This window comes from Channa argus, chromosome 17 (assembly GCF_033026475.1).
Source record: "Channa argus isolate prfri chromosome 17, Channa argus male v1.0, whole genome shotgun sequence".
In the NCBI taxonomy this organism is placed as follows: Eukaryota; Metazoa; Chordata; class Actinopteri; order Anabantiformes; family Channidae; genus Channa; species Channa argus.
Genome location: NC_090213.1, coordinates 828,620 through 839,473, shown reverse-complemented (window position 1 = coordinate 839,473; position 10,854 = coordinate 828,620). Strand labels below are relative to the sequence as shown.

Sequence of the window (10,854 nt, the reverse complement as noted above, 5' to 3'; positions counted from 1 at the left end):
CATTTTCGGTGTTTGTTAATCAGACAAAAGATTAACTTACTACATTTTATAAACCTAACAATTATTAAGAAACACTTTCTGAGATGCAATGAAAATGTGTCAATATGAATTTGAATTTTTTTGTGACTAATCAAACAATAAAGACGCAGATCAAATGTAGAAAACCTGAGGGTTCTTGGATCCTTTCTCATGGCTGGATTGTAACATGTAATTAGAATATTTAGACTTTTTTTCTTTAGCCCCTATTTTATTTTATTACTCAGCATAACCCACCGGTAAAATAAACAAAAACAAAACCGTAGTACTATAGTACTACTATAGTGTTTTAGACATACAAACAACAGAGCAAAATTACCAACACTGTGGACCAGTTTAAAATGTCTTTCTGAAACCAGCCCAGGCTTTGGCTACAACAGAAAATAGCATTTTAAACACAATAAAGAAAGAAATGCTTACAGAAAGAAAGAAATTCTTCCATAATCTCGGTCGCTAGATGGACCAATCAGAACGCTCAGCGGGGACCGGAAACAGTCGTTTCCACTTCTGTGTGCAGGAATAAAAGAAAAGAATTGGCCTTTAGTTTAGGTTTGATTTCAGAGGGAAAGTAAAGCTAAAAACTTTCCTTGAGAGTCTTAGGCCTGAGCAAATGAAAGGTACATCACACTCAGTCTGTTTAAGTGGCTGATGAGCAGCCGAGGATGTGCGTTCTTTTGTTGTTTGACGTTTTCAGCACCTTTTTTTTAAAGCCGTCGATGTCACTTCAGGTTCTTATACCTGAAAACATGCGTGACCGTTTTAAATATATGATTATGACGGTGTGGGGAGATTATAATGAGTTTTGGCTTCAGATGACAGTAAACAATGAAAAGCGGAAAAAAAGAGAAATCAACGACACAAGCATCGTTACACAAATTGTGGCGCTTTAGGAAAATCTCATAAAAAATCAGAATCATGCCATAAATCTGATGAGAGCAAAAGAACAGATACGTAAGTGTATAACTACCGTGTCCGCATGGATGTAATATAGATGTACATTCATCGCATTTGTATTTACACGAATGCGTGACGTCAGATTCCAATAGAACATGTTATGTCTGCTTTTCCAGGTTATCATTTCTTCATAGAAATCACATTTACTTTGAATTAAAACGCTGACATATTGTAACAGCTGCTGGGTTAGTGTGGAGGCTGCACAGTGAGCCGCGGGGAACTATGGGTAAAATCCATATGACTAGTTCTGTGCGTGTGCAGTGTTTAATGTGTATGATTCGTGTAGGATCCGTGTTCTTGTGTGTGTTCGGACGTTTTGCGTTTGTCCGTCATACGTGGTGTATGTCTTGGCCGCCACCGTGACGGAAGGTGCTGTGTATAGGAGTAACTATCACGGTGTCCAGCCCTAAAACTGGATTGTGCAAAACAAACCTCAGCTTTCTCTGGTGACGGTGACTGCTGTGTTATGCGAGAACTGCTGTTCGTTGTTAACTGTTATCCGGCTCGAGAGACTTGGGGTCGTGCGGTGTACGGGACACAAGTGATCTGGTGACGGTGACAGCTGTATTAAGGCAAGAACTGAAGTTCGTTGTTTACTGTTTGTCAGTTCGAGACACTTGGAGTCGTGCGGTGTATGGGACACAAGTGTTCTCTCTCCGGCCTGTCGTTTCAGACAGTTCGCTCCCCTGCATGCTGCTAGCTTCCGAGCTAGTCGGTTAGCTTGGCTAAGGGAGTTAGTGTTAGCATTGGCTCTGTCCCTCCCACAGTTAGCTCCCACTAGCCGTGGGTCGCTACAATATTTTCTACTTCTTTGAAGCGAATTGTCTTTTTTTTTTATTAATGTCTTTATTTGAGTTAACTAGATAGATTTATACTATATTTACATACATATTCGTCAGAAATCTACGTTTCGTAAACTCTCTTCTTGAATTTCCCGCAACACTTTAAGTGTCACGTGAACGCACCTAGCAGCCTGATTGGCCACGTCATTGCGTCAGTTTAAAGAGCCAGCACGAACAGCGATTCCATTGGTCAGTTCGGTTGAAGCGCCAAATTTTCAATAAAAAGGCGAGCGGACAATAGCAGCCGCTTCAGTCTGTGCTCTTCGTCTGTCAGCTGCTTGTAGTTTAGAGTTTCTCGTGCTTTTGGTTTTTAGCTTCTTTAGTTAATTTATATTTTATTTGCTCGTCCGTCTGACCGTTGAAGAAATCAAAATGATTTCAGCTCGCTCTCCCCTGTCCGTGAAGGAAGAAACCACACTGAGCAGCCGGATCAGCAACATGTCGCTGGACAAAGAAAACACGGTAAGAACGAAAATACTGACGCTTCTTTTGTCTTTCAGTGTTTGTAGAAAACCATCGTTGTGGTGATATCAGTTCTACCGGATATACCCGCTAGAACTGTATATCTAGAAGTATATATCTTCTGTTAAGAAGCTGGAACACGGATTAAAATCCCTGTTCCAGCTTCTTAACATAAGACTTAAATGTATAAAGTCAGTTTAAACTATTTCATTTTTGACTTATGTTTGGTATTTGTCGATTTTTCAGCCTCCGAGTTTGAACAACACCCGCATTTTGGCGTCTAAAACCGCGCGGAAAATCTTCGATGCTTCGGTAAGTGACTGGAAATCTGCTGAATGTTGAAAGAAAATGAAGCTAAATTAACAGATGGATAATCTGCATCAATACTCTGTTAAATAATCGAGACTTTGGGCTTTATTGTGGTCACGTGGCGCCAAAAATACCGGTTCTGGCGCCAACGTGGACAATCAGCTGTTACTGTAAATAACCTAATGCATCACCAAGTTATGTTTGTTTTCAAAGTATTAATGTCAAGGAATTTTGGGACGATGATTATTTTTCCAGGTGTCACTAAAATGAATAAATCTGTTGATTCTTGCAGTTAAGTTTAGGGACCTGGACAACAGTCTTCACATTAATGACATTGTTTTGTTCTGGTTTTGCCCATTAGACAAAATCTAATCATAGCATTGTGCACATTTATTTCTTTTTGGTTCCTACTCAAATTTAACTGCACATACATGCAAATGTTAAAGTCAAACACTTTTTCCTCATCAAATTAGAGATGATACATTAGCTGCACCTCTGTGCTGCCAGTACAGACACGAGTTATGGGTGTTAATGAGGGTTTGTTTTGTTCTTCAGGTTCTGGGATGGTTATTTGTTGATGCTTCTTTGTGTTTTTTCAGCCCAAAGTGGTGGAGAAGAGAAGCAACACTGAGGAACAAGAACCGCTGCTGAAGGAAAACCCTCATCGCTTTGTCATCTTCCCCATCAAGTACCACGACATTTGGCAGATGTACAAGAAGGCTGAGGCCTCTTTCTGGACAGCAGAGGAGGTAAACATGACGTCTGCTACTCGCAGACACGAGACGTTAGTTCGGTGTAGTGTGACTGTAGCTTGATGATGGCTGATGTTTGTTCAGGTGGATCTGTCTAAGGACATGAAGCACTGGGAGTCTCTGAAGGACGAGGAGAGGTACTTCATCTCTCACGTGTTGGCGTTCTTCGCAGCCAGTGACGGAATCGTCAACGAGAACCTGGTGAGGACGGAACATGGAATTTGTTTTGGTTTTTTCCAAAGCTTTGAATTTTTGCTTAACTGAATATTTTTGGGGTTTGACAAAAATGGCTGTGGTTTCTGTGTGTGACCACCAGGTGGAACGCTTCACACAGGAAGTGCAGGTGACAGAGGCCAGGTGTTTCTATGGTTTCCAGATCGCCATGGAGAACATCCACTCAGAGATGTACAGCCTGCTCATCGACACCTACATCAGAGATCCCAAAGAGAGGTGACACCGCTTATACTGTTTACACTGGTTATACTGGGCTGTTAGTGACTTATACTGGTGTGTACTGACGGTGCGTTTACTGACCCTCAGAGAATACCTGTTCAACGCCATCGAAACTCTGCCCTGTGTGAAGAAGAAGGCCGACTGGGCGCTGAACTGGATCGGCAACAAGAGCGCCACCTATGGTAAACCCTTCTCCCTGTGATGGCACACGTTGCTTTGATTGATTTAGGTTCAGTATTAATCATCTGTATCTGCTGTTGATCGTCCAGGGGAGAGAGTGGTGGCGTTTGCGGCTGTGGAGGGAATCTTCTTCTCTGGTTCCTTTGCGTCCATTTTCTGGCTGAAGAAGAGGGGCCTGATGCCCGGCCTGACCTTCTCCAATGAGCTGATCAGCAGAGACGAGGTGAATATCAGTTCACTGCAGCAGTGATTCAGTCCGTTAACAGGAAATTCATCTGCAGCTGTTTTTAAAAATGTAATGATTTTGAACAGAGATTAAATGTCTTGTTGTGACAGATGCTTCGTAATGAAAGCTGCGATAATTAAAAAGCTTTTACTTGATCTCTCCCCCTTTTTAATTTTGGGCTGTGACAGAACAGACCAAACCAGAGATCTTGCGATTTCATTTTAGTGTGTTTCGTTCTTTTGACTAGTTTAGCGTTTTAACCGGAGTAAATTCGAAATTAATATTACTTTGTATGGAGCTAAAACATTTTTAAATATGGATTTTAATTGAGTGAACCTGCAGAAACCTGTGCCAGGTGGTCTAACTGGGTTTACTGGCTTCAGGGTCTGCACTGTGACTTTGCCTGTCTGATGTTCAAACATCTGGTGAACAAGCCGTCATCAGAGACCGTCACCGCCATCATCAAGAAAGCCGTGGAAATCGAACAGGTGGGTCCGAGCAGGTTCCTGGTCTCAGTCCCTCCAGTGTCTGATCAGCTCCTGAATGTCTCCTCTGTTACTAAGCTTGACTCTTTGTTGTTCAGGAGTTTCTGACTGATGCTCTGCCTGTGAAGCTGATCGGGATGAACTGTGAGCTGATGAAGCAGTACATTGAGTTCGTAGCTGACAGACTGATGCTGGAGCTCGGCTTCACAAAGGTAACGAAACTGCAACAGGACCACAGCTCTCGGCTCTGCACAGACCAACAAACCAAATCTGCGTTCACATTAAAGCGCTTCATTCAGCTTCATCTGTTACTGTAAAATAACCTGCTTTTAATATGTCGATTTCCACATCACGCAGCCTCCTTTTGGAGACCAGCAGTGACTGGATCAAATCTTTCTCATTATACTATGACTACTACGAATTGTTTTATTTGGAAATCAATTTGAAATTCAGCCGTAGGAATTAGACAAAGTTTGAGGTTTGTGTGCTGTATATGTACTAAACCAGGATCCTGTCTGTGATGATGAGAGGCGCAGGGGTACGGACCTCAGCCGATGATGGGGGCTGAGTGCTACTGCAGACTCTGATCAGAGGACGAGTGGTTCACTGACAGACCACAGCAGCACGAGACAGACGCCTGTCTGAACAGACTGTACCTCATGTACTCTAATTACTGTAGTAGTCTAATAGTAGTACTAATGTTTAATCAGAATTACAATACATTTCTAAAGTGGAAACAGCTTAGAGTTTGTGATTGACAGATTAGAATTTTCTTCAGAATCAAACCTAAAACAAAGTGCAAACAAAGAATCATTATTAAATTCGTGCAACACAACAATTAGAAACAAATAAATGGTGTGTAAGTCACACTTCCAACATAAATCAGAGCCACAGACGAAAACAATTTCCTTGAGATAATTGACTTACATAGTATTATATTGGGTTAATGTTTTAGTTCCAAAGTTCTAAGATTTAAATATATTTTTATTTGGGACAAACGTTCAGAAATGTTAACATCAAACAAGCCATAGTCTCAGTAAACTGTTACAACTACAAGATTTATTTTACTCCTCCACCTGATTCAAGTGAATCCAAAATAATTAGTTAAATTGAAATAAATCTAATTGGAAAGTTAATAAGCAGGAAATGGACATGTGATTTGTCTCAATGTGGGAATATAATTTTGTGTTGGAATTAACCAATTTTTGTTGTTTTCTGACAAAGGGACAATTGGATCAAACAGTAACTCTGAAGTCAGATGTTGTTTCTTGTCCAAACTGACCCATGCTCTGTCTCCTGTCTCTGCAGATTTACCGGGCTGAGAACCCCTTTGACTTCATGGAGAACATCTCTCTGGAGGGAAAGACCAACTTCTTCGAGAAGCGAGTGGGTGAGTACCAGAGGATGGGCGTCATGTCGGGCTCCACGGACAACGCCTTCAGGCTGGATGCAGACTTCTGAGGAGGGATGAGAATCCAACTCAAGTTGGTTCTTCACACAGCAGGAGTACAGTGGGCAAACACTAGCTACTATCTTTCACCCAGTGCCTGCTCGAATCAGATGCACCCGTCAACAAACTGTGCAGACGGTACATAAACCAACAGTTTCACTTGTGCACAGAACATTTAAATCTGCATCAGAGCACAACTATAAATGCAATGGTACAGACGATATGGGCCTGTTTTTGTAAATACTTTGCTTTTATCTGCATTTTGTAATAAAATGTAAACTCCAGATTTTTATATCGGTACTTTTTAGATCAGTGTCGTCTATTAGGTGACTTTGTTAAATATGTACAGTTGATTATTCTATGGATTTGTAATTAAAGTTGGTGTAAACACAAACCTGGTGCTTGTGTTCTGGGAATTTATTTTTCATTTGCAGGAGCAGCTGATAAATCAAAACTTTCAAAATTAATTTGAATTTAGAAAACTTTAGTAAGACGTTTTGAATTTTTTTTTTTTTTTTAGGGATCATGAATGTCCTTAAATGAGAATCCTTTTGACCCACAGAATAAACATTCCTTAGCCACTGACTTGGTAAAATCCAGTGTTTAGTTTAATGTCCAACTTTGGCTGGATTTACAGCCTTTTTGCGTTTTATTTTTAAATAAAATGGTAAATGGTCGCTTATATAGCGCTTTTATCCAAAGCGCTTTACATTATGTTGCTTCCCATTCTCTCACACACTGATGGCGGTGGCCAGTCCTTTTGTGGAGTTGACAGTTTATTGTGATTTTCTTGCTGCATAATAAAGCTTCTCCACATTAGTTGTGATGCGTTTCTCTGTACATTTACACACGTTTCTGTTGACTTCACTGTGCTTGAGAGATGAGCTTTGACGCTTTTGGATGAATGAGCAGAATCTTTCTTCCTCCACTTTGGTTCGTCTTGACCTCATCATATTCAGAATGTTTACTGATTCCTTCTGCTGATGAGGGATTTCCATCTGGTGGTACAACCTCTGTATTTCTCCTCATGAACTTTTCTTCGGGTCATGGTTTGTGAAGCCTTCATCTGCTCTGTTGAGGTTGTTGCTGATGTCACGTCACAGCTCTCAACAATTGTCACCAGCTGATGTTTTGCTTTTGCTGATTTGTTCTGTGAATGTTGCTCAATACATCAATGTTTTTTCTTCAGAACATTCGCAGTTGTATTGACTATTTCCAGTGTTCATACAGTAGCTCAACTTCAGTCAGACTGGATGAAGAGCATCTGTGAACAGCAATTGTCAGCAAGTCTTGCCACAGATTCTCAATTGGATTCAGGTTTGGACGTTGACTGGTTAACACCTGCTGGAAGCTGAACCTCCTCCCCAGTCTTTTGCAGACTAACAGCTTTTCTTCTAAGATTGTCTTGTATTTGGCTCCATCCATCTTCCCATCAACTCTGAGCAGCTTCCCTGTCCCTGCTGAAGAAAAGCATCCTCACAACATGATGCTGCCACCACCAAGTTTCACGGTGAGGATGGTGAGTTCAGGGTGATGTGCAGTGTTAGGTTTCAGTTTGGTCTCATCTGACCAGAGCATCTTCTTCCACTTGGACCTCTTATGTCTTTATCTCCACAATAGCTTTCTTCCTGTCACTCTTCCATAAAGACCAGATTTGTGGAGTCCACGGCTAATAGTTTCTCCCACCTGAGCTGTGGATCTCTGCAGCTCCTCTACAGTTACCATGGGCCTCTTGGCTGCTTCTCTGATGATTGCTCACCTTGTCGGGCCTGTCAGTTTAGATGAGCTGCCATATCTTGGTAGGTTTGCAGTTGTAACAATCTCTCTCAATTTTCAGAAAACCTAACTCTGCATTACACTTCTCCACAACTCACCATACAGGTCAGGGATAATCCTGACCTGTATGGTGAGTTCCTTCGACTTCATGATGCTGTTTGATCACTAATGTTCTAACAAAACTCCAAGGGCACACAGATGGACTCTAAATAGGTGACTTCTGAAGGCAACTGGTTCCACTGGATTTTAATTATTGGTGTGAGTAAATACATTAAATACAATAAAATACATTTACATTTGTGGTTATATTGTGATAAAGTGTGGACATTTTCAAGGCATTATATGGCTTCTTCTTTGCAGGATACAGCTTTAACTTACATTTGTGGATTGCAGAGTAAACTGTGTTCATAGACAGTGATTTCTGGAAGTGTTCCTGAGCCCATACAGTGATGTCGAGTGGAGAATTGACCCTGTGCTGCCTGAGGGCCCAAAGATCACTCACTTCAAATTTTGACCTTCCACCTTGACCCAGATTCCTTCTGATTCTTTGAACGTTTTGATGATATTGTGTAACGTAGATGGTGGGATTTTAGTTATCGCAATTTTATGTTGAACATTTTATAGAAATCTTTTGCACAGTTTTTGGTGAAATGAAATGAAAGGAAATGCTCCTTTTGTACCCAGTCGTCTTACTGACCCTTTGCCAATTAACCTAATTAATTGTCCCATGCTCCTCTATATGTATTTTGCAGCAATTACTTTTCCAACCTTTTGCTTTCTCTCTACCAACAACAAGATGTGTTGCTGCCATCAAATTCAAAATGAACTAATTTTCCATAAAATTGTAAAACTTCAGTTTCAACATCCCATATGTTCTTTATCTTATATTTTAAATAACATATGGGTTGATGAGATATGCAAATCATTGCATTGTTTTTATTTACGTTTCCTTGCTATTCTACATGTATGTATGTATGTATGTATATATATATGAATGTTCCACGATGTATGTATGTATGTAAGTACGTATGTAATCAAGTACGCAAGTAAGCAAGTACGCAAGAAAGCAAGTAAGCAAGTACGCAAGAAAGCAAGTACGCAAGAAAGCAAGTAAGCAAGTACGCAAGAAAGCAAGTACGCAAGAAAGCAAGTACGCAAGAAAGCAAGTAAGCAAGTAAGCAAGTACGCAAGTAAGCAAGTACGCAAGTAAGCAAGTACGCAAGTACGCTCCACGTGCACTTTGGGTATGTTTATATTTACATTTACATTTAGTCATTTATCAGACGCTTTTATCCAAAGCGACTTACAAGTGAGGTACAAGGCAGCAAAAACCTAAGTCAAGGAGAAAACATCAAAGCAAAGTCCTATCAGAAAAGTGTTCACAGATGCAAGTGCGAGTGCACCTTGGGTATTTATGTAAGTACGTACGCACGTAATCAAGTACGCAAGTAAGCAAGTATGCAAGTAAGCAAGTACACAAGTATGCAAGTAAGCAAGTACGCAAGAAAGCAAGTATGCAAGTAAGCAAGTACGCAAGAAAGCAAGTACGCAAGAAAGCAAGTACGCAAGAAAGCAAGTACGCAAGTAAGCAAGTACACAAGTAAGCAAGTATGCAAGTAAGCAAGTACGCAAGAAAGCAAGTACGCAAGAAAACAAGTACGCAAGAAAACAAGTACACAAGTACGCTCCACGTGCACTTTGGGTATGTTTATATTTAGATTTACATTTAGTCATTTAGCAGACGCTTTTATCCAAAGTGACTTACAAGTGAGGTACAAGGCAGCAAAAATCTAAGTCAAGGAGAAAACATCAAAGCAAAGTCCTATTAGAAAAGTGTTCACAGATGCAAGTGCGAGTGCACCTTGGGTATTTATGTAAGTACGTACGCACGTAATCAAGTACGCAAGTAAGCAAGTATGCAAGTAAGCAAGTACACAAGTATGCAAGTAAGCAAGTACGCAAGAAAGCAAGTATGCAAGTAAGCAAGTACGCAAGAAAGCAAGTACGCAAGAAAGCAAGTACGCAAGAAAGCAAGTACGCAAGTAAGCAAGTACACAAGTAAGCAAGTATGCAAGTAAGCAAGTACGCAAGAAAGCAAGTACGCAAGAAAACAAGTACGCAAGAAAACAAGTACACAAGTACGCTCCACGTGCACTTTGGGTATGTTTATATTTAGATTTACATTTAGTCATTTAGCAGACGCTTTTATCCAAAGTGACTTACAAGTGAGGTACAAGGCAGCAAAAATCTAAGTCAAGGAGAAAACATCAAAGCAAAGTCCTATTAGAAAAGTGTTCACAGATGCAAGTGCGAGTGCACCTTGGGTATTTATGTAAGTACGTACGCACGTAATCAAGTACGCAAGTAAGCAAGTATGCAAGTAAGCAAGTACACAAGTATGCAAGTAAGCAAGTACGCAAGAAAGCAAGTATGCAAGTAAGCAAGTACGCAAGAAAGCAAGTACGCAAGAAAGCAAGTACGCAAGTAAGCAAGTACACAAGTAAGCAAGTATGCAAGTAAGCAAGTACGCAAGAAAGCAAGTACGCAAGAAAACAAGTACGCAAGAAAACAAGTACACAAGTACGCTCCACGTGCACTTTGGGTATGTTTATATTTAGATTTACATTTAGTCATTTAGCAGACGCTTTTATCCAAAGTGACTTACAAGTGAGGTACAAGGCAGCAAAAATCTAAGTCAAGGAGAAAACATCAAAGCAAAGTCCTATTAGAAAAGTGTTCACAGATGCAAGTGCGAGTGCACCTTGGGTATGTATGTATGTATGTAAGTACGTATGTAAGTACATACGTATGTAAGCAAGTACGCAAGTAATGTTCCATGAACATACCTACATACATACATACATACATGAGGTGCACATATGTATGTGCACTTACATAGATACATACATACCCACCCAAGGTGCACATA

The 10,854-nt window shown here is 40.5% G+C and overlaps 1 protein-coding gene and 1 non-coding gene across 3 annotated transcripts; both read left to right on the top strand.

Moving 5' to 3' along the window:
- Nucleotides 1–1,401: 1,401 nt before the first annotated feature.
- On the top strand, nt 1,402–6,543 carry LOC137102939 (ribonucleoside-diphosphate reductase subunit M2). 2 transcript variants are annotated; one of them, XM_067482882.1, is made up of 11 exons: nt 1,402–1,562; nt 2,215–2,294; nt 2,541–2,606; nt 3,203–3,352; nt 3,440–3,556; nt 3,672–3,805; nt 3,896–3,990; nt 4,078–4,211; nt 4,598–4,702; nt 4,798–4,911; nt 6,008–6,543. In XM_067482882.1, exons 2-11 carry the CDS (start codon nt 2,271–2,273, stop codon nt 6,158–6,160), a joined length of 1,092 nt encoding a protein of 363 aa, XP_067338983.1. In that variant the 5' UTR covers nt 1,402–1,562; nt 2,215–2,270; the 3' UTR covers nt 6,161–6,543. The 2 variants fall into 2 exon arrangements, with proteins under 2 accessions (XP_067338983.1, XP_067338982.1); XM_067482881.1 differs by having other exon boundaries at nt 1,403–1,562; nt 2,197–2,294.
- Nucleotides 5,214–5,349, top strand: LOC137103109 (small nucleolar RNA SNORD94). Its single transcript, XR_010911369.1, has one exon. It is a non-coding gene; the product is annotated as a small nucleolar RNA SNORD94 (small nucleolar RNA).
- Nucleotides 6,544–10,854: the final 4,311 nt, after the last annotated feature.

What these genes read in the sequence shown, in the direction of transcription:
- LOC137102939 (XM_067482881.1), top strand. Translation starts at nt 2,205, where the DNA reads ATGATTTCAGCTCGCTCTCCCCTGTCCGTGAAGGAAGAAACCACACTG. An exon ending in ATCAGAGATCCCAAAGAGAG is followed by an intron (nt 3,806 to 3,895) that starts GTGACACCGCTT and finishes ACTGACCCTCAG; the next exon opens with AGAATACCTGTTCAACGCCA. An exon ending in TGGAGCTCGGCTTCACAAAG is followed by an intron (nt 4,912 to 6,007) that starts GTAACGAAACTG and finishes CTGTCTCTGCAG; the next exon opens with ATTTACCGGGCTGAGAACCC.